Here is a 24,638-nt window from a genome sequence, read left to right as displayed (position 1 = left end):
CCTCTCCTGAGACCAATCAAGAAAAACAGACTACTACTCATAACACTTTCCCCTTTTCATATCTCCCTTTCCAATGCCCAATAAGAAAAGGTTAAGCCAAAACAACTGAAAATGAGGTAATGATCTTCCTAAGTGCTGTTATAAGCAGCATACATTTACTGCTCCAAAACATGTGATCAAGGAAAAAAAAAAGAAAAAAGCAACAGTTAATTAAAGATATAAACAATCTTCTCTAGTAACGTTCAAAAGAATTGCAGCAACTTTGACGTGAAAGAGGGGGAAATCTATTTTCATCAATAAAGTACACAAAGAAATGTCTAACTGTGAATATATTTTCACCTCTTTCTCTTCAGCAAAAGTTCTTAGCTAGGCACATAACAGCTCCATTGAATACGAGTGGCCTTAAACATGAACATAAGAGCATGAACATGAACATTAGTAAAGTTTGGAGAATATTAAATCTCTTCCTGTTGCAGACAAAATAGACACAGGACTTGGCATTCTCGGTAAACATTTAACTATAACTCAGTTGGCTCACAGACTGCTTTTTCTTATCCTTTTTGCCTGTAGATTCTTCATTGTGTAATTCAAATTGATAATGAGTAATTGGCCAAAATCATCACTTTCAAAGAGAAAGAGAGAAGTCCAGCACAACTTAGTGATATACACAGTCATCTTCTTGCCGAAGCATCCGCTGTGCAGCCAGGAGAAGGGAACACAGTGAACTGGGAGAGAAAGACTTGGGGGAGTCAGTGGAGAGAAGGAGCCACCTGCCATGACAGCAGGACCCGGTCTCCTGAATTTAGGTACCTCCACTGACTCTATGTACAACACAATATGCCACTCTAGTCCATTTAAGGTGGGTGTTCATCACATTGAAAGGGAAAACCAACAGGAAACACTGGGTTTTGCTTAACAGGTATTGGAACCTCAGTATTTAGTTACTCCCCATTGGAGAATTTAACTAGAAAGAGGAAACTTTGTTTTTCCTGAAAAGGATGGGATGGGAAGAATGGGGGAAGTAAAACCCTCCTCTTTTCTTTCATGTAATATTGAAAGTAAACCATTTCCTCTGCTGGAAGCTGAGACGCCGTAACCAGCAGGAAAGACAAAGCTCATTAGCTTGGGAGGAGGAATAACTGGTTTACAGTGCCTTCGCTTTTATTTTTTGATCCAAATACAATACATGGCCATTCTGAGAAGTTACCTGGCTCTTCAGCAGGACGTAGGTAGGCTGATTCTTAAAATACTACCTGAATTCCACAGTATTATGAAGGTAACTTAATACTACCTGCAATCTTGAATGTTAATTTATGCACATTTTATAAAATACAACTTCAAAGCTCTACATGTAGGAAAAAAGAATGTGAAGAGGTGCCTACAACGGAGCCGGCACCTTGGCAGACCTCTTCTCAAATGCTGTGTGGGGCGGCTGAAAGGGGATGATGACCTTACAACGGCCATACCGCAGTGGGGACACCGTTTGTCTCCACTTCTCTTGAGAAGCAGTAGAGCGACAGCTACTGCTGGCAAGTGCTTACAGCACACGTCAACTTGAGTGTTCACCGAACACTTTGAAAACCTCACTGATTAGTTTAGGATGTTGTGCATACTTTGCCATACACAACTGTGAACCTTAATACCAGATGTGCAGCGGGGATGAGCCAATGGCTGAATTTCACTATATTCACACATTTTTTGACAATACAGTTTAGGAATTTATTGCTACACCAAAACCTTAATTTGGGAAAGATCTATCAGTATAATCCTCCAACCAGAATCCATATTTATTATATATTAATTATAAATTCAATATTCAAAATACATTGATTTTAATATGTACAAGTTATTTTTACTGGATGGAGCTGCTAGAATACAGACTGCAAGAAGACCACATCTAAGATTGTAACAACTCTTAACTCTAAAAGCTATTCTTTTTTAAAAAAAGCAACTGTTGAAAGCTTGGGAATAACAGAAAGGAATCTGGGTAGCAGAAGACCAATTAGTTTGTATTCAAAGCTGAAACGACTTGCATAAGCACATCGAGAGAAAACTAGCATTATTATAGGAAACACAAAAGGTACCAAAGCCAAGGATTAAGAGGAATTTTGTCAATTTTTAGGGGAATTAGCAGCAGAACAACAGTCATAATACTCAACAGAGAAGTGCCAGACGTGTGGCAGAGGACAAACTATCCACTCCCTTTTTACAAGGAGTCACGTGGAAAAGACAAGGGGTAATGGGTACAAGTTACTCCTGGGGAGATTCTGATTGGACCTAGGAGGAAAATTGTTCACAATGAGAGCAATCAGCCATTAGAATAATCTCCTCAGGGAAGTGGTGGATTCCCCAACATCAGACACTTTTCAGATTTGGCTGGACAGGGTGCTGGGCCATCTTATCTAGACCATGTTTTTGCCGAGAAAGGTTGGACCAGATGATCCTTGAGGTCCCTTCCAACCTGGTATTCTATGAACACTTGCAGTAATGGATCTGAGTGCTTGTCAGGAGTGTTTAACTCTGCAATAAAACTTAAGAAGACAATACTTGGCTGGAAATCATATTATCAAGCTTTGCATCTTGAATGTGTGTTTTTTGAAGTCTTTCACATTCATCCTTTCCTAATACAACTTTAGCTAAAATAAGGTTCTTCTTGAGCCTTTCTCTAGTGTATATGAATATGTCCTCACACAGAAATCTAGCCTGTAACTATGGGAATATTCCCACAGAACAGGGTATGTCTGCTCCATGTTTTTTTTTAAAGAAAAGAGCGCTGAAGTGTTGGGGAGAAATTATAAAAAAAGAACATATTTTTTCAGACAGACAAAGAAATGGATGTACTTCTATTCTGGGTACTTATTAATGTTTTACTATTTTCCTGTAACATGGATATTTAATGACATTATTTGCAATCGATGATTTTCAGAACCAATATACAATGAGTTGATCAAACCCATGCAAAAATATGATGGGCTGCCTCACTTTACAAACGCACAATCTAAAAGCAATTATCCAAAAGGTTCCTCGCTGCTTATTAATCCAGAAGAGTCATTATGTTGTTTAGGGTATTAAACACCATTCATACCATGACAGACCTTTGCCAAGTTGACTTTGTAAGTTATCAGGTTTAAGACTGCTACATTTTAATGCACTAGAAAGCGCAACTCACTAACAGTCCATGCTTGGCTCACTCCCAAGAAACAATATTTTCCAGTTAAGAGATCATGAACACCATGCAATCCAAATACAGCTGCACAGAACACTAGCAAGGCCATGCAGAGCTGACATACAGTCAGAAGGTTATTGAAGAATACACACGTGGAGTCATACAAAGAAGTCATCCAGGTTGGTGTAGTAAAGCTAGGTATTTGTGGAAGATTAAGAGGCAAACTTGGAACTTTTGGAAGAGCTACATTAGGAAGACTGTTGGTGATGCTCCTGTGAAGAAATAAACAATGTAGGAATACAATAAAAAATAGAATATTTAGAGGACAACGGGGGAGAACACCTGATTAGACAGAAAGCTATAGGCAGGTGCTTTGTTCAGATCTTGTAGAAAGCACTTACTTGACAGGTTGCCACGACTCTTGTTCAAGACCTCTGTGAATGGACTGGGCAATTGATGATTCCATGAGATCGATGTAGCGGACGACCATGGGAACAAAAATTTCTTGCAAGTGCTTGTGAAAATTTCCATTGCACAAAAATGCTTTAAAACCAAACAAAACACAAATAAAAAATGTCAGGCATTTCCCTACTTTATTTTGCTATAGGAAAAAGTATCTCTTAAAATGTTTTAGTACACAGAAGCATTTTAAGAACAAGAGCCAGCTTGTGTAGGAAATACAGTTCATAAAAAGATAAATGAAGTGCTCCATGAGGACACTGAAGTATATTTTAATTAAAACTAGACACATACTGAAGTTCTTTGTTGAACCAGAACACTTCTGCATCTTAAAATTAATAATATATTTTGCTGACTCTAAGCCTTAGCAATTTTGTTCAATACTTGGACACCAAGACAGAACAAAAAATCCAAACCAAACAAACAGTATTTGAATGTTACTCAATTATTTTTATCCTCCTTAGGCTAAGAAGAACAAAGGTTACAGTAAAACATTCCTCACTAGGCTACATACAAAAATACAGAGGTATACAGCATTTCCTCCAGATTGCTTAATGGAAAAAGGCAATATGTGACATATGAGTGTTTGGGGGAATAAGAACAGTTTACCCATCTGCTCTGTGTCCTCGGGAGCTGGCAAAGTCCTGAATCACTGTCTACAGCTATACAGAATGCTCAATGAGCTCTTGAATACAAAACATGCCTTGGTATGCCTATGCCTTTAAAAATCTCAAAGGCCAGAACTCACCACCAGAATCCCAGCTTTTCCCATCCTGACATGTGCACAAACCTCACCAAGACCCCCAAAACCAAAAGTACCTCCCAGCCAGTCTGTGTTCATGTGAAACTCAGCCTCAGCAGCCCAGCTTGCCTCTCCTCTGCCCTCTCAACTGTCTTGCAAAATTTTAAAGAACATTAATTCTACGCTTCCCTTCTGGAAGTTTGCTAATTCTCTGGTGTGATTAGCTCCAACTTTACAGCAATTGTAGTTTTATAACTAAAGGAAGTCCTGAAAACTATTTGCCTAAAGTGCTTAGGAAAGCTGAAAACATGCAACACACCTAGAGGTGTTCTCTTGTTTTTGACAGAAATGGAGTTGACTGGTGTGCATACTACAAGCAGGAAGCATATTACTGAAGAAGAGTAAAGTAGCTATAAGCAGTAGAAATTTACCTGCTTCACGGATGCATGAAAAACTATACACAATGCAAACTGAAGATGCTTAAAACCTGAAATTAAATTTGCCACCACCACTGCTTGTCCCTGTATTCCCTGAAATGTTCTCTTAGCACACTAATGTCCTGTCCCACCAAGGGAGTATTTCAGTTTCATGTTTTGAATGTGTCGGTGTTCACCCATTAATCCAGTGCTATTATTAGGACCTATAAGAATATTCCCGTGTGTACATGAAAATCATACAGTCAAGCTGAGCCACAGAGAGAAATTTTCATGATTTTGGTAGCCCTGCTTTTCTCCCATCCATACTCTGTTGTTTTAAATTCTCTTGGGGGTTTCTCCTCCCACCTATTCCTGCATCCAGGCTTCTCATTTGATTTGGGTGGGTACCACAACCACATTTTGAGGAGGTTTCCTCTTCTTCCTAAGAAGAAAAGCCTGGATCATGGTGCTCAAAACCCTGGAAACCATCTCATAAAGTTACAATCTCTCTTGTCCCACTACTAGTACAACTCCATGTATAACATATAAAAATAATTTCCGTAACTTCCAGAAAGTCCTTTGCCTTCCGTTCCTGAATGATGTCCACCACAAACTGAACCTGGGAGACATGGAGACTATGGGGAAAATGTGTCATCAAGTTTCAGTTCCTTATTGCTATTTGTATTGCAGGAAGTGCCTTTGTTTCTGAATGTCTGGACACTAATATTAATTTTTTTTCTTGAATACAATGATCTGAAAGTAAGAACTATTTTCTTGAAAACATCCTTGCAGAGTAGTGGGAAGTTATGTATCAATCACTTTTACCTAAGGAAACAATACTAACAAGATCAGCCCTCTCTAGTTTTGGTCACCTGCCTCTCTCTTGCTAAGAATTTTGAAACTTTTAGCTAATTTCAACCACATAGGGGTGGCGATATCAGATATATGAAGTTTCATGAAAACAGGCAGCTAGGTAGCAGGCAGAGATTATTAGGGTTTCCACTGAGAAAAAGGCAGCGGCATAGGCTCAACTCTTATTAAACACTTGAGAATCCACCCTTGAGAGCACCTATGAGTCCATTACAAACATGCTCCATTATTTACACTGCTCATAGAGCTACTTGTTAACTAGCTAGTTCTGGCATAATTATTTGTGTATCAGGCACTCAAAACAGTGTTCTTTTTTCTATATTTATATATCTTAAACCTGCAGCATCTGTGACCGGCAATAATAACAACTCAGAAGGATTTGGATATTAACACAAAGGTTTCACAGTAAACAGCCGATGAACATTGCCTTTGAGAAAAAAAAGGTGGCTGGTATCAAGCTGCATATTAGGCTGATTTTTCAAGGCAACTTTGAGCTTAAAAACAACAACGAGTACAACTGTGTCAATTAAGCCAATATTGCCGCTTTATTGCAAATCAGTGCAGGAGTGGCATTAATCAGGCAATCACAGTTACTTGAAGGGTTAAGCTTGTAGTTTACTGTTTTCTGAGCACACCACAGAAATGCTCTGCTACAAGCCCTACTCTGGGAATTACAGTAATAAAGCCTCATGGGCAGGAGGGCGACTCTTGTTATTCCAAATCAGAATGAAATTTAAAGTCACAGGCAATAAAAGCTGTTCAACTTAAAAAGCTGAATCATTTTCCTAACACCCTGACACCAGTCTTCGCAGGGAAGTGAAACTTTCCAAAATGATGCCAAGACTCTTAATATGACTGCACCTCCACAGACATCCCTCTGTACGTGGGCACACACACAAGAGTGTTGTCTCGGATCAACAACTCCGTGAGCATTCTGTTTTCCCAGGGCTGAGGACATGGCAGCTCTGATTTACCCATCTGGAGATCTCCGTCAAGGATTACTGCAGGGCAGGGAAAGAACTCAGAGCGCAGGGGTAAGTGATATAGCTGAGTATCATCAGCAGACTCATGGCACTCTACCCTAGGATTAGAATTGATCTTGCCAAAAGGTACCACCTGTGCATCAAAGCAGATGGGAAACAAGAGATCCTTGAGGAAATGCCCCACTTCAAACCCCTCAATTACCACTTGTCTTCAAAGCTATGTAGCTTAATTCTCCATTGTCTTGTCAATATAGACACCCCACACCCTCTTAATATGAGCCATCTCATATTCACACAGACAACAACAAAATGAAAGCCTATGCCAAGGCAAGCTAATGCATAGACAATATTAATGGAAAACGGATTACAGGAACAGAAAAAGATCCCCAAATGAAAAATTCTTCCAATACTGAAGTTGAAGATGAAAATTATTCAATTTTTACATATTAGGTAGCTGAAATATATTGAAATATGACGAGAAAAGACCAGAGACAAAAAGTACAGTCTAATAACGCAGCACTGGAATGAGGTTTCTCCTCTAATAGTAGGGAAAGAATCTACTGTGCATATGTACAACAGAAGATATGTGGCTTGTTTTGCTTTTACTTATGCAGGCACAGCTTAGGAGTTATCCTGGAGTCAGCATGTTACACTGTCCTCAAGAGCTTCTGCAGAATCAAAGGAAAGAATCACACAGGTTAACAGGAGTCTCTTTTCCACTGACAAAACTAGCACTTTGGCAGACTTTCTATAATTATCCTGGTCTCCATAGGATTCTTGGGAAGGCACCACTTGGATTTTTTGGCATATTTTTAAATCCAAACTAAAACCAGTAAATTTCAAGAAGGAAATTTCCTTGGGGCTCCATATTCTATCTGTAGCAGTTGAAAATCACCCAATAACCTGTAAAAAGAAAGTTTATATTTCCATTCATTTCCTGTTTATATTACATTCTGCCTCCACAGAATATTTATGAATCAGTTACTTAAACTGTGGTGAAAATTGCAAGTATTTCAGCTTGTATGCAAATTATTGTGTATTTTTACACACAAGACATACTTTAAAAGTGAATTTTAGAGATATACTATGTGGAAGCAAGCCGAAATTTTATTTCATCTTTACAAGACAGAGTGACACGAACAGCTTATTGCACAATTTTCTTGTGCCTAGAACTCCCATTCAGTCAAAAAGGTTATTGAATATTCCGGTAAGCACTAATGCAGCTTAAGTTAGCTCTCAGTATCAGTAACCAAAACATGTAGCTCTTATCTGAAGGCAGGTTATGATTTCAAAGCAGCTCCTAATAGGATGGAGCAAAAGTCGTGAGTCCCCGATCTAAGTTTCCCCCTACAACTAATATGAGAAGTGTAAGGCTTGATGAGAGGTGTTGGTGTGGGTGTAAAGTTTGCCCTGATTACCTTAAATGTAAACTGTTTTCTATCTCCACCCTGTAGTTTAAGATAGGGGCTATGATGTTATACATTAATTCTAGTACAGAAGCGGTACCCAGGCTGTAACAGAGCAGGAAGGTGATGCTGTCATTGGTGGCGGTTGTCACTCTGCTACTAGCAAAAGCAATAGTGGAAAAACATACCAGAGAATTCCTGTTTGAAATCAATAGCCATGATAAAGGCAATGGCTTTCAAGAGGTTAACACTCAACATGCTGGTTTTTCTAAATTAGCTTCATCAGACTGTCTACAGGTGTACCATGGCTGAGTTAGAGCAGGTACACAAACATTTCACTGAGTAATACTTGATGGAAAATGAAGATTATGACTTAACTTTATAATACTCCTTTTTTTTGACTGATTCATGGCAATGTAGTAATGCAATAATGCAGAGCAACAACACAGTACATAGTGTCAGTAAGTGACACTAGGAAAGAAAACTTGGCAAGGAAAGGAGCAGAATATTGAATACACAATTGAAAAACCTCTAAAATAAGCCAAATATATAGACATTTCATGTAACTAGGCATATGCCACTAAAAGATATCTCTGACACCATCTTAAACGAAGAGGAATTAATCCATGTCTGTATTGAGGCACTAAAAACTTGATTAATGTGAATAATTAAACAACTACAGAAAGTAAATTGCCCTCTAGAGCAAGCCCCTTCATAACATAATTTATAGGCTCTGTGAACAAAAAGTAATGTGGTCATTACAGAAAATAAGACACAATCCTGGGACAACCATGTCCTTCCCTCTACGAATATTCAATTCTGGAAAAAAAATAATTTCACTATCATAGAGAGATATTGGGAACTGTTATCGCTGTTCAATCTGCAAAGCTTTACAGTCAGGCATAAGTGTGTAGGAATAATAGAAACTTTGGAGATCATTAAAATGGATACTATAAAAGCAGTTACAATATTTTTTTCAAACCTTTAAATTTTGAGAAATCACAACAAATTTATCTACAATCTATGACTCATCTCCACAGTAAATGTGATTTTTTAAATAAGTTTTTGTTATTTGTTAGCTCTTGTCAGAAAAGCTGAAATATTTTATAGGAAGATCATACTCCTCCATCCATTTTTTAAGTAGTTCTTCAGCTAGACTTAACAGGAAAGCAATCACTGATGAACTCAACAATGAACTCTTAATTGTTGTGGAATAAGGTCAGAAAAAAATGGTGAAGCTTAAAGTGACTCAAAATGGAGTCCTTCATAATAGAAATGTGAAGCTTCAGTCAGGACTCCCTCTTCCTCCCCGCTTTTGCTTCATGAAAAGTTATATGCTTTATTGAAAATTGCATTTTTTTTCTTCTCACGGTTAAATGAATATCAGCTTTGAAGTATTCGGCTTGAATATTGTACAAAGTTTTGCATACTATGTAAAATAACATAGTTGATATTATTTGAATAGCAAAGACTATGCATTTGCATTATCTCACAGTCTTTATAATGTTATATTTTAGTGCCATAGCTATAAAAATAGTCCTACATGTAAGTTTTTTTAATGCTGTAAATGTTAGATTGTTTCTTTATTGTTAGGAGTTCGCTCATGTCAGGTTTACATGAAAACTGACTCCTGCATCGAAGATTTAGAGCTCATTTAAAGCTCTTGAGATAGAATAACACGCAGGTGTCAGTCCTCCAAATTTCACTGAAGATTAACCTAATATGCAATATGGTGACCTAACAGTTCTTCATTTGAAAGAAATCTGAAAAGTAATCTCTGATATAGCCGGAGAGTGAGAATAACCCAGTGGGATTTCCACCTCTTCATTTCCTAATGAGTTTTTTGATAATGAGAGGTGACTTTGCCAGTCACTGTGGGCTCTATTATGGCTAATTTACTCCACTTCACTCTCCTTGTTAATTATTAACACTAGCCTTTTTATCCTCATGAGACCACATTCCAGTTTTTCCCTTTTTAGATTTTTTTTTTCCCTAAATCTATCTTTATGCAGGTGATAGTTTTCAGGAAAAGGTTTCACTTAGGGTAAAGCCAGAATTATTTATTTCATTTTGGAAGACTGTAAAATTGATTATATAAGCATGGGGAGCTCTTTCTAATGGCTTTAATGCACTTGCAAGGTGAAAAGGCTGTTAATTAAAGAATAAGCACTGAGGTATGTTCCACTTGGGAATCAGTTCTTGGAAGAATGGTCACTTGCCACTCGCTAACATATCCACCGATTACAAGGTGACTAATTTCCATGGTTGCTTTCCAATAGTTCTGGGGGAAAAAAAAAGTGTATAATTTTCCAGATGGCTTTCACTTGCCAGAAACTGTCATTTACTATATCTATTACCATTAGGGAATTACTGAAATTGGTATACAGGTGTGACATTTCATACAGCAGTCGTTTTGTATCCTTCAGTCAAGGTTTCACAATCTTTCTAATAATTGCTTTGACATGGAAGTTTTCATAAGATGTCTTTCCTAAGGCTGTTTTAATCATTTAGCATTATTATCCATTTAATCTTTTAAGGAAAGAAAAATCAGTAGCCTACCAGAAACCTCTCTGCATGTGAACCTTGTTGGTTTCTATCGCTTCTCTCAAGTTGGAACCAAAGCACGAAGGAACACAAATCACACACTAATGTAGTTAAAAGTGGTGCCACAAATCCTTCTTGTAAGACTACTGTAAAATACCTCCACAGCTTTCAGAAACCAAATAACTGTTTTAAGTGCAGATAACATCGCAACTAGACATGCGCTTCCTAAACTGAAAATGTAAAATGGTAAGAAAGACACTTGAATATAGGCTTCAGATTTTTAATCTGGATTTTAGATGATCAGACACCCACTTAAAGTAATGCAGAATCCACCTTGCAAGAGTCTAACTCTTACGAGGTCTGCACCAAGACTGAAAAATTCCTACACCCTTCTGAGTAGCCTTCTAAATTGAGCCTGAATTACCACTAGCATGGCAATTTTAATACATTTCTGTAGTTGCACTTTGTCCAACAAAGGATCCAGACAAAAAATTCATGAATATCTTAAAAAAAACCGTAAGGGAAACACTAGGAGATGATACATTTTCTTTCACTACGATGACATGTGAAAAAAGAAATCATCAGGGATATGGCATTTCATGTATTGCTAAATGTCAGGGTATGGAAACCTAATTCATGAAAAGAGACAGAGCTCTAAGACTGGATGTTAATGTTCGTTCGCTCTGTCCTAGATCACATCCAACATGGTGCAGTAACAGTGACTTTCAACAATCCTGTTTAAGATTCAGCTTTGCTTCAGGGGCCCTGTCCATTTGCCCCTTTCCCTCCATGAAGTTCATCACCCATTGTGTTACAGTGAATTGCACATTTGAATTGTACATTTGCTAGTTGCTCCATTTCATGATATGGTGCTGTGCCCAACAGGTACTATACTGAGACAACTTACATATTTCAAAAACACTTGGCAGCTAAGGTTAACAATAATACAATGATAAATAATATAGGTTGCAATATGTGTAACCTTGGAGAAAAGCTCTTGAACACTATTTTCCATTCTTTCAGTCAAGCAGTTTCCATACACGGAGCTAAAATTCTTAAAAGCTACTGAAGTTCCACAGAAATCAAATTGATTTTCCAGGAAGACTTAAAAATGATTTCTTGTCTTTATAATAAAAAATCAAACTTTGGAGTAACTTGAATCATATAATAAAAATAGCATTTGGATCTCCAAAATAATTTAAAAAAAACCAGGTCATTTTCTCATTTTTAAAAATAGAGTATGAGTAAACATAAAACATGGCACAAATATATTTTTTTTCTTTGCGATGCCTTAAAATGTTAGGCGCAATTCAGTGTTTTTAAATTAACACCTAATCCATTTTCTTTGGTTTCATTGGTTATTTTCTTAATTCCATTACTGAAATCATTTTCACACAAAACATGCCTAGGCCATCACTTAACTATTATATATATAGAGAGAGATATATATATAAAAAAATATCTCTTCAAAGATGAATGAAGGCAAGATAATATGGCTATCTCAAATTTGGTCTCCAACTCAAATAATGAAACACCAATACACCGAGTGAAAATAACACTCTGATTTGTTGTGTGTATCTTACTCCATTCATGCTAAGCCTACAATACCTTTGTAGACATAACTAGTCTGAACGTAGTTTACATGAAGGCTTAGTAGGGAATATTAACCACAATTTTATTTAAGTAGTATAGATTAAATATGAAATATCAAATACATATTATGCTGCTTGTACATCACTGATTTAAACCTGAGCAATCTGTGAAAACTGAATCGTTAAGGGATTGCCAGAATAAGGACTGAAATGGTGCAAGGAGAGAGAGAAACTGCTCGACTGCCAAGAAATGGAGCACCAGGATATATATCATAAACACAGGCATTGTCACTTTTATTTTGAGAATTATATTATTTAGAAACACATTTCTAAGGTGTGGACATATTGAATAATCTTATGCACACAATAAGTAAAAAACCTTAAGATCTTACTGTCATTTCTGAGGGCATTATTCAGCAGCTGGAAAAGTGGGAAGCTGTCCCAGGAGTCCTGCGGCTGTGCCTCGAGTGCTGAATCCATATCAACAGAATACAGAGACAAAAACTTCTCTGCATGCTCAGCCAATAATTCTGGCCACCAAGCGAACGCCTGCAAACATGACAAAATAGAATTACTAAACACGAGTCATAAAGTAAAGAGATGTGTTGCGTCTATTGCAAAATACATTTGGATATGTCACTTCATGTCCCATCTCGTTTGGGGAGGATGAACAGGCAAAGTGAAAAATGTGAAAATATTTTATAAAATCTTGCATCAAAAATGTAAGAAATCAAATAGATTATGCTGCGAAAGGTGATATAATCCGAACAAAAATGTAACACACACACAAAAAAAAAGAGTATAAATCTCTGCAACTCTTTTTTGCCAGAGAGCAAAGACAACAATGAAGGCCTCATCCTTGAAAAATTACTGTATATGCTTCTTTTGATTTCATCGATTCCAAGGCTGTAAGTAATCAGATAAATTTATTTTTCAAATAACTTCTTGTGAATACATTTTGCAGTCATTTCTTAATCAGAAGGGATGGTTTTAGTGTGACATTTTCTTCCTTGAAGTCTAAGGGGGTTTTTAATAGATACAGACCACATTTAATTCCTATTTTTGCCTTAAAGATGCCAGCTTCTCCTGAGGAAGGCATCCAGTTTTCCTTCCACAAATGCTATAAATACATCTTTAGAAATTCACTAACGTCTATATTAATTTTCAGTAACTTAACAACATGTTGGAATACACAGTTTTCTTTGGTAAAAATTCAGATTCTTAGGTAAACCTAGCTTAAAAGAAGAGATCTGTGAAAAGCAGTGTTTCAGCAAGTAAAGCCAGCTCTACATTAGAGACTGCTTCGTGTATAACTCTTGTACCTTTTTACTGTCACTTAAATCTAGGCCTTGAAAGGTCAGTATTGAAGCTGAGTATTGGATCAGAGGGAGCTGTATGATCCTGGAGTTGAAGGTGAAGTGAGCTTCTGAAATAGGATGATTATCACACACCGCTGAGAGGGTTTTGCTCAGAGTTAACAAAAATATCTGACAGTGAGAAATACCTACACAAACTAGATAAGAAAATTCTTTCAAACTTACGCCCCTCATTTTGAATATCTCATTTTGAATATTTTTGAGTTACCAGCATGGGACATATGAAGCTTGATCTATACAAGTGCTGAGTTCCCACAACTTCAAATAAAGTCACAGAAATCCTTACTTGTAGATCCTAGGTAATATAGAATTAAGAAACACAGATCCTAGGTAATATAGAATTATGTACCCAGGCCTGAAAGGCATCAAATAAAAGACAACTTCTGAAAACTGGTGTACAAATATTTTTTTGCATCCTGCACTTTCTGATGACTGCCTGTAATTCTTTTTGACGTGGGGCAAATAGAGAAAAGATGAATTGGCAAGAGGTTTTAAAGAAATGCTGAGCATCCTCTGCTATTACTGGTAAGTACTTTGTGTGTTGCAGTGTCAGGATTGAAGGATGCTGATGGGCACCACAGTGAAAAGGACAGATGAGGTTTCAAAAATTTTGGCAAGAGTTTGGAATGGAGTCTTCTTCCTCAAACTGGAAGAAGTTTCTCATTAATAAATTCTGTTTAAATGGGAGCTTATTAAAGGAACAGATTCCTTACCCTAGAAAATAACTAAATGCAAAGAAATAAAGAAAGAGGAAAAGAAATGTATACAGGCAGTGGCAGGTGTCCCTTCTAGGCAAGCGAAACTCTTTTCAGAAAACATTGCCGAAAACTCAAAACAAGCAAAACCAAAACCAGAAACCCAGCACATTTTCTTTCCATCTTTTTCCCCTTTGCAAATGATACTTTGAATCCAGAAAGAAATTCGTCTGACCCTCTCAAGAACTACCCATCATTGCTTAGGCAGCAAGGAAGAAGAATAGGAAAAGAAATGCTACAGCTAAGATAGATGTTCAGTCACTATGGAAAATATGAAAAAAGGCCAAAGGCAATTAGCAATTGGTGACACACATTCTGAGAGAACAAAAACATTGACCAGATTAAAGGAAGACTGAAGTTCTTAGATTCCAGAAAGACACACAAATGTGGCAAGACAACACCAGAAATCATCAGAACAATTTATGCTACACATTCAGTACACAGTTCCATGCTATAAACTGTGAAAAATAATGCTTAGTTCATCAGGAATCACATACCTCTCTTCCCTTTGGGAATTCCAGAAATTTGGAAGCGTTATGAATTAAAAAAAAATAAAAATCTAGTATTAAAAAATGTACTAATTTAGAGATTATTGATCCTTTTCATCAACTGCACCATCAAACACTGAACATTTACTTAACATTATGATATGAAGTCACCATACTTAAGCTTCAGTTTTTTTAATAGGGAATGTATAATTTTGTGATCTTGTCCTCAGATATATTTTAATATTGAAATTCTGCATGCTCTATAAATTTCAGTAAAATTGAACATTTATAACATGAATGAAGGGGAAAATAAAATTATCTTTATTCTTTTCAAGCTGTCTCAGATAAGACTGAAAACTTTTGCTGAATTGATTTTTCTGAAGGCACATGCAATATATTTACCATTCTGAGAAATAACACATCACTGACTGCAAATAAGTAGTACGGAAAGTAATCTTTGCACAGAGATGCTTAATCATACATGTATCATTTGATCTGTTTCTTCTGTGTTCTTTCCCACAGAAGTCTAATATTCTTACAGTAATGCAGGTCCTCAAAAGACAAAGACAACAATATATACATTTTATTAAGTAATCATTACAGAGTAACACAGTGGCAACAGTAGTGTAGAACAGGACCTCCAGGGAATTAGTTTCAAATCATCGAAACAGCTGTTTCTTCAGTATAAGATAAAACATCTATAACAAGTTCACACATGACAGATGTAAGCTGAAAACTAGATTCCATAGTGTGATATAAAACCAGATGTTTTGAATGATCATACTTAAAACCATATATACTAAATCATGTTCATCCCTTTGCATATTTTCCCAAAAAATATTTATCAAGTTTTTTGAGAACATTTTAAAAATGATTTCCTGAACCTTAGAAAACTGTATTTATTAATTAAATATTAATAATATATACAATTGTGTGTACCTGGTCAAGTTTATTTTTGTAGTTCCTTGATATAAAAGGTGCTATAATTGTAAATATTCTAAATATTATGGTTTCTGTATCATGAAGCAAAAGACTTGAGAGTAAGAAGCATGAAATTGGTGTATTTTATTTCTTCAACCTTATAATGCCATTTTAAAAAGCACAAGTTTAAAAGCAGTACTTTTCCAATCAACAGAAGAGCAATGTGAATGTGATTGTTATAGCCATCATTATTTTTACATTAAAATCAAAATACAGCATGATGAAAACTAGCATTCAGTTATATTTTCTTTCTATTTTGAATGAGAGGTGAAAAGTTGGAAGGAACAACTGTATACAGAATGTTTTCCATACCATTTCACCACCTCCAGCACAAAGATGCTTTCTCTATTTTATGCTCTTTAATTTTCATTTCTAAATCTACAGTTCATTCAAGCGAATTCAAGTAGAGTTTTATTTCACTTCACTTTTCATAAGCTTCAAGTCTCTTATTCCTCTGTAAATGTGAACTGCCTTAAACATATGTCAGAAAGTAAAGCTAAAATGTTTCTTGACAGAATTGCTTCGCATCAGGGGGGAAAAAATCTCAGAACAAGCCATTCTCTACAGCAAATGCAGTTATGGCCTCACCTCTGAATGATGTTCTTCATTTTGCTGCAATACTTCGATACAGAGTTCTGCAAGGTGAAGAACCTCTTCCAGTTTTCTAGCAGGTGTTGCTTGGTTCATGGTCTCTGTATGAATATAAAATGCAAACCAAAATTGCTTTAGTTACAAGTAAGATTCAACAGTAAGAAAACAATGTCAGAAAGGAATGGGAATGGTGTAAAGTTACAACGTTCTGAAGTATAAGCAATTTCACGTGTTAATCATTTAATGCAAGTAAAAGCAGCTGAATGTCCAGATCACTAGAAAGAGAAAATATTTAATTTACAAAAGAATCACTGATCTTTATAAACATTATCTGATTTAATATGCGAGAACTAAGAGGTGCATTAATGTATTAGATGCTCAACTTCTGCAACAAGCAAGTTCTAATTCTCTTCAAGGTCAGACACACAAAGACAGCAGACAGTAGAGACCTCTTTTGTTAGTGTACCGTCAGCACGATGCTGTTCTCGCTAGATGACTCACTGTCATCAGTAAGATTCGTGCATTTTGCAGTAGTCAAAAATTCCAAATGTTTCATCTAAATAAGACACTACATTTTAGGTGTATTTAAAAGTAAGAAAAGTGCAAATGACAATAATTATTCAAATAACCATTTTCTAATAACTAATCAGTCAAACAACTGATTTTCTACCTGCTGTTCAGCAGTAAGAGTGAATCTGCATTCTTTTAGGTACCATAGTGAAAAGTAGCACTATGAAATAAAGACGTTATAACAGAATTGAAACAAAAAAATCCACATAAAAAAAGGACAAATGCAAAAGTCACAAATGATGTGAGGATCACGCATTCTACAGAGTAGACTTCAAAAAGAAAGCAAACAACAAAGGTTAAACAAATGTAACTAAAATTCTTACAGGGCAATTAAACTCAGTTTAGTTTTCAATTAAAAGCAAATCATAGGACTAGATCCCAGGAAGAGTGATGGGAGATAAGGGAAGAGACGAATAGCAATTTTTTACAATCATATTGTAATCAGTGAAAGTAATTTGTCCAACTACATAATTTTTATCATTAGGAATAAAAGTTCAGTACTAGCTACCTGAGCTTGTTTAGTTACCAAAGCTCTTGTTCCTAAGTGTAAACCATGGGATGGAAATGATGTTATAAAATATAATCGTATATAAAGTGTGGTCACATTAACCAGGTTTGCAGAGGGCTTATGAAGGTGATAACATAAGGTGAGTGAGGGTCTCAGGAATCTTATTTTTTCATTTTCTGTGCATGCTCATGGATCACATGAATAGCAAATCACATGAATACACATCTTCATATGCAAAAAATTCTGCTGGCATTTCTTTCCCACTTTATGCATTCATCATGACATAGTACATTAGCAGATGAATTAAAAAACTAACATACTCCCCTTGGTGTCAGTAAGAATACCAAACTGCATGCATTAAATATTTTTAACACTTAACATTTCTGGCAAGTCAAAACAACTTTTCAGACATCTTAAAGGCAGGTGACCTTGTCCAGTTCTTCAGTACTAACACATGGATGCATAGTACCTTGATGAAATATATACCTTTAATGCAATTTTTGAAGAAACATTAGATTAGAAGCTCCAGCAAACATCTACTTAAAGGTGACTACAAAACCATGTTGTTTTCATGCAAAAAACAAAGCAGGCAAACTAATTCCTGAAACATCTTTTTTTTCTTTTTTTTCCAAATCTTATTAAAATAGACCACATAAGCAGACATGTTGAAATAATATGATTTCTAAACCCACAATCTAACTCAAGAAAGGGATATTGTATGAACATGGACCAAACACAAAACACACACCAGGACACAAAACTACATTCACAATGTCAAGATCACAGTTATTAATACTGTTCTGAATTTGCAAATTTGATACTGTAAGACAATTATATGAATATAACCACAACTATACTAATGTATTATGTCAGGTGAGATTAGAAAGGAATGATCCACCCCCTATTATTTAGGTTATAGTATGAAGACTACTATTGGATTCAGACTTAAACAGTGGTTTCTACGCTTATCCTGGCCTGAAACTGCTGTTTCCTCTAATGGTCAGTGTCCTCCCCTCCCTGAAGATACAGCAAGTACTATTCATACAGCTGATACACCGCGATCAGTATCACTGATGTTAATGAGTCTTAGGAAAAAAACAGTGATATTAATACAGAGTATGAATGCCACATCTGATTTCAGCATAAACAACTCATTTTATTACAAGTTCAGCCTGAGCTTCATAGACCTTATCACTAACCAAGTAAACAAAATAATTGCATTCATAATTGCATTCATTCCCAATGAAACTAAATAAGCTGTAAACTATTCAAAAATTATATCCTAGAAGGGCTTCTCTAAATTAGTAAGAAAGTAATTCCCATAATTATATTGAATCTGATCTTGCATTTTTGCACTGGAGTAAGTTCACTTATTCCACACCTGGAATAAGCTCAAGATAGCCTAAAAATGGCTATTGAACAGACATCATTATCAGTAGGGAAAGCAGGAGAAAGACCATAGATTTACTAGCTAACTGTGAGATTATCTTGAACCACCACTGTGATGAGATCATGATGAAGAGAAACATGGTCTCAGGGAAGTATTAATTCCATTGAGCAAGGCACTGAGGAAATGCAGTTCTGGTCATCTGTGCTGGAGTGATGAATTTTGATCAGAAATGGCATTGAATGGAGTGTCTGATTTTTTGTGTGTGTGTGTGTGCATTTATTTGTTTGTTTGTTTGGTTTTTTTTTTTTGTAAGGCATAATAAGCCTAATAAAATGAAGGATGAAAGGGGATCAGAAGTGTTCCCACACAGTCAATGTGGAACAAGTTGGGAAGGAGAAGACCTGCTTATGGTCAGGAACGAGGCTGGCATAAAAATAAATAGTCATGATAAATTATTTAATCCAGAAATTGCAAGGATTTCAGTCACTGGGGACTAATGTTCAGGAATAGGGTTTTTTTCAATAGGATTAGTGTGTTTAGGAGGAAAAAGAGGACAAAACCTGTACATTTCCCTTCGAGGTGACTATGGCAAGTTTCTGAATGACTAAAAATGTGGGACAGATTAAGCTTAATGAATTCCAGTTTCAAGTTTGCATGAAGTTCCCCATGTTATTTACTATTTACTAGTTTACTCCAAAACTCTTTATTACTTGCAAAAAACACACAAATTACTCTTGATGCTTCATACAGCTTTTGACAATATTTCAAAAATCATTATTTTCCTGTAAGATTTATTGATAAGAAAAGGTGGCAGAGAATTGCCCTCACTGTGCATTCTTGGACAAATCTCTCTAATTTTGTTGTTGTTTACTTATTCACAGAATAAATAAATACATGCAATTTCATTTGGATGGTATACGCTTCTCCATATTTCGCTTAGGCTTCGTCTAAAGCTTCCTTTTCCATCTGTAAGTTACCAAATCAGCTAGTCTTTTTTTCTCTGTAAGTAAGGACCTTTCACTTTCCAAAATCTAATGAATATGTTATGGATAACCACCATTTACACGGGTGTATAAACAAGGGGCTATGAAGTAATTTGAGATAAAAAGAACTAAATATTAACTTTTTTTTTTTTTAACCAAACAAATCATATATTTGAAATATGAGTACCAATAAATTGTTATCTGGAAGTTTTGGAACCTCCAAAACATGTGAGCAAAATACTGTGTTTGTCTTTATAAGCGTAAAAAAATTACAGGAATGGAAATCAGTACTGTCAGTTTTCATTATTTTCATGTCTTTCTCCCCACAATTACTAAGGGTTGTTAAGATGTGTTTACACTGCTCAAACTAACAAGTTGCAGCAGGAGTTGAGTCAGTAAATATGCTGCTTGACATCTTTTAGAAAATAAACACAAAAAGCCATCAATCATCTGTTTTCAGCTTCACATTCTGCTGAAATGAAAAAGCGAGCCAGGCTTTGCAAATAATGGATGCTTTCTCAAGTACGCATTATCAGTGAGTCACATAGGTACCAAGAAAATATTGTTAAATGAGCTAAGTTAACGGACTAAAACACTACTGAAATGAAAAGGTGACTGCTTCACGGACTGATAGAGCCTGGGGCCACAAGGGACTGTCAGATCATCCAGTCTGACCTTCTGTGTCACACAGGTCAGAGAACTTCTCCCCGTTCCTAGTTTCTTGTGCCCATCAAGATGTCTAAAACCTAAGCTCACCATGTCTAAAACCCAACTTCAGCTTGCTTTCCAGAAGAGAGTTTATCCTTGAAAACAAATGTACAATTCACCTTTCTTTTTCTCCCCAGCATGTAAGAAATTAAACATGTGTGTTTAATTTCTCAGTGACATTTAGTGAGAACAGAAATCTGCTGATTAAAGAGGTGATTCTCCTCCTTGGTATGAGTCCAACGCAGCTAGGAGGTACCTGTCTCTGGCCTGCCAGTCTCCCCGCTGTGGCACAGCATATATCCCTTACTGGTTTTCTCTGTCCCGTATTTCATCCTTTCTCCTTTTCTTCAAACAAGCACATCCAGACTAAGACACTCAGGAGAGCCACCTTGTCTCCAGGCCAGAGGGTCTCCCACAGACCGATGGCAGGGATATCGGAAAAAGGGCAAGTATGGTGAGAGACCCCGAGTTCACAGCCCAGGTGGGCTTACAGGTACCTTCACATCCAGACAGCTAGATGGGGCTGGAGACTTCTGTGGTGATGTTGCAGCTTAGGATTTGGTCCAGTCCATTTTATACCAAACTGAGACAGAACACCCAATTTGCATTTCGATCCTTCATGTAAGACAACTCGCGTTTGTTTTAATTTTCATTAGTGCAGTTGGTCTGGTTGCTGCCAGCACTCGAGTCTGGAGAAAGCGAGAGATGTCCACTAATGGAGGTGTCTGACCATCAACTAATTTGTTTCTATGCACATGCCAGACTTAGACTCATGGGAGGGCAGGTAACGTGACAAATGCTGCCTGTCAAAATTCTTCCAGGATGCACTGTGCACACAGCAGTGCATGGCCTGAGCAAATTCTGGAGTTTCTGAAGGAATACTGCCTGTTTGGATATTGTGCAGAGGGACATAAATCTTACGTACTTCTTTCCAAATCCAGCTGTAGTGCATGGAGCCTAAACGAGCTACCCTTTATCTATACCAGCTCTCTTACCGAGGAACTAGACTGATTCACTCCAAATCCGAGCCTGGGAGTGAACTCATATTGTTGCAGAGGGGATGACAAGGAAGCCCTGCAGTAACAGGCCATAATATAACTTGATAATATAGATATATAATAATTTGAGCTGTACAGACCCAACTCTGCTCCAGTAGGGCCCATTAATTCAGAGTTTTTGACATGTGAAACCAGCAAGATTGCTTCTACACTTGTCTCAAAAGCAGTACAAACATCAATAAACCGGAGCTAATACACGTTACTAGACGTGAACTGACTCTGCAGAGTTAATCCGCAACTGGGATAATCCACCCACAGATAATTTTGATTTGACTCTGGTGGATTTTCTTGCAAATTCTCACAGAATTAATTCTGCATGAAAAAATAAGGAGTAGACATCTGGGAGGACATCCTATATTTTTCTGATTAAAAAAAATTCTAGCCTTATATAAATAATGGAGTTTAGCTTTAATTATGAAGTTGAAACCAGTCTTTCCATAATTAAATAGGATTTTAAATTCTTGGGACAAAAAGAAATTAAAATTAGTTACCATTATCACCTATGCACAGAGAGATTATAAGATTTGTAGAAAGTTAGAGTTCACATCTCCTAGTTCATAACCTATCATTTTATAAAGTGGGTCACACTACAATGTTTTCAATTTTTTAAAATTTATCATAGTTTTCAATAGTTTTCATAGGACAATCACAGGTGCATGGTTTTGGTTTTGTTTTTTTTTTTTTTTTCAAAAAGGGAATCTTGGCTCATGGAAAAAAATGAACCAACAAATCTGAAAAGGTAAAAGCAAAAGAAAAAGGTAGAGATTAAAAGAAATCTCAACTTTTCATTGCTGATCAAAGGCACTTAATTTATGACTCTCTGTATTCTGGTTTTGGTACCACAGATACAAGCAATTGGTATTTTCTTCCTTTCCCTCACTTCTAATTTCTCTTCAAAAGGGGAAAGAACTAATGTTCTTAGCACTTTCTGTTCCTGTGGAATAAAACTCTGAGGTAACAAACATGGCAAACTGAAGGGCTCCATGAACGAAGAGACCTGAATAACTGACACACTAGACTGAGAGAAAACTGGCACTTGAAAGTGTAGACTTAGTACTAAGTGTTTTTAAAAAAAACCTAATAATTTTAAGAGTCTAAATTTAAGGGAGTTAGTTACTGAAAGATGACAACAACAAATCTAATGCTGGCAGGTAAGGAGGAGGGAAAAGTGATGTTGACAATTAACTTTTTGCAAAGGTAGGATGCACTAGACTTGTGCAGTAGCTTTTCTTGATAGGATATTTTCTTAAAAAAGCAATTCAGTAGATCTCATCTATTCTGACCTTCATAAAGCATTTGATACTGTGCCTCATGGGAAAACTACCAGTTAAGCTGAAGAAAATGAGGATTAAAAAAGAAACTGTGCTGGATAAAGGGGCTGCCTCAAGAGAAAGGCAATAGATAGTGTTGAAAAAGAGCAAAGAAAGGTTTCTTGAGCAATTCCTTGAAGATCCATGTTAGGGCTGAGCTTCCTTAATATTTTCACCAATGACTTCAGAATAAATATCAGGAGTGCACCAATAACAGTGTTGCAAAACACTGACAATAGATAGCAGGGTCAAAATGAAGTAACAAGAATTGGATAATTCCAAAGAATGGGAGAGAGAAACAAAATTTAATAATTTAAGAAGGAGGACAATACTTTTTGACACATGAACAGCAATAAACATTTGCTATAAACTGGGAACTTGTCAGCTGGCAGTATCAAAACTCTGAAGACTGGGTGGAATTAACTTTTCACAGAATGGCTGTGTGCCGCAAGCATGATAAAGACAGAAAAGACAAGTGTTCCTTGAACATATTAGATTAAGCATTTCTGGTATGATAGTACTACTAGTACTGCGCAAGGCATCTCACGGGGATGACTTTGCACAGTTCTTGTCACCAATGTTCAGGAAGATGGAATTCAAACTTTAACAGAGAAAGGCTCCTAAGATGATAAAAATGAAGAACAGGAGGCTCTGAGACAAGGTGATGAAAGCCTAGGTTGCATGAGTATAAAACAATTGTCTAAAAATACATCATAGGGCGAGGAGGAATTGGAGATGATGAAATGCTAATGAAGGAGGCAACTATCCCTCCTTCAATAGGGATACAGGACAAGGTTAGCATGCTGAGAACTAGGAACTAATTTGACTGTAAGGTGATTCCTACACCTACAGAGCAACCAGGACTTGAAATGGCCTTCACACGGGTGAAGCAGGGGGCAGAAAAGGGGAAGAGCAGTGACAAAGACTGACTCAGCCCAGCTGTTAAGAGAGGATGTGGGTATGTTTACAAAGGAGTATCAGGACGTGGACCTAACAATCCAGGGGCTCTTTCCCAGACTTCTGCTCCAAAATTGAAATCAGGGACATTTGCCCATATTCTCTTCTTTCCGTTTAGTTGCACAACAAACAGAGACCAAGAAGGCGCTATGCTGCTGTGCAACTCATTCGTTTTTGTTTGTTCGGTGAAACGAACATGCATGGAGAGCTTTAATCAAGTCCTCTCCAGGTACAATGACTCTCTCCACTTGCCTTCTCAATTTCAATATGTTTGTAGTGTTCTTCTTTTTAAGTCAGATAGATCCTTCTGAGCCTTGAGGGCATTTACATACTACCAATCCTTTAGAAAATTGTATGTAATGAGTATGTTAACGATCGATGTCCTTTAAAAACCAGCAAACTGTTGAGTTGCTCCTGACCTTCTATTGTACAGAGTTAACAGTTATCCAGCCTTTGGAAGTCAGTCTGGTAGAAAGAAATATTGGGATGACAACTGTGATTTGTCTTTGAGCAACTGCACGCTACACAGTTACTATGTGCTCTGATTTTAATCCAATTTATTCTCATTCCTTTCATCAAAACTGATTGGCAGAAGGAGCCCAGTATATTCAGTTAGTACAGACTTTGAAAAATAATGAGTTAATAACCAACTACCTAATAATTCAGATCTTTACAATCTATTGCCTCAGCGATGAATATCTACAGACAATGACAGATACTGCCCTGTTCGCTTCACAGCCATTTAGCACTTTAATCCCTAACCCAGTCCCTTTATTTCTCCACAG

The 24,638-nt window shown here is 36.7% G+C and overlaps 1 protein-coding gene across 12 annotated transcripts in view; it reads right to left on the bottom strand.

Moving 5' to 3' along the window:
• The window catches only part of CADPS2 (calcium dependent secretion activator 2), a 508,886-nt gene that overhangs the window by 240,312 nt on the left and 243,936 nt on the right, over positions 1-24,638 (bottom strand). For 10 of the 12 annotated variants that reach the window (XR_008574138.1, XR_008574139.1, XR_008574137.1 and 7 more), the window contains 3 exons: positions 16,367-16,470; positions 12,571-12,727; positions 3,568-3,709 (listed from right to left, as the gene is read on the bottom strand). Coding sequence is in view for 8 of the 12 variants with exons in the window: in XM_054803553.1 (XP_054659528.1) it covers positions 3,568-3,709; positions 12,571-12,727; positions 16,367-16,470 (403 nt within the window). In the remaining 4 variants the exon portion in view is untranslated. Of the gene's footprint in view, positions 1-3,318; positions 3,439-3,567; positions 3,710-12,570; positions 12,728-16,366; positions 16,471-24,638 lie in introns of all 12 variants that reach the window. The other 2 variants (XM_054803630.1, XM_054803641.1) reach the window with 1 other exon arrangement.

This window comes from Grus americana, chromosome 1 (genome assembly GCF_028858705.1).
Source record: "Grus americana isolate bGruAme1 chromosome 1, bGruAme1.mat, whole genome shotgun sequence".
NCBI lineage: Eukaryota > Metazoa > Chordata > Aves > Gruiformes > Gruidae > Grus > Grus americana.
Note: the sequence above shows the minus strand (reverse complement) of the source record. Positions and strands in the feature narration are given on the sequence as shown.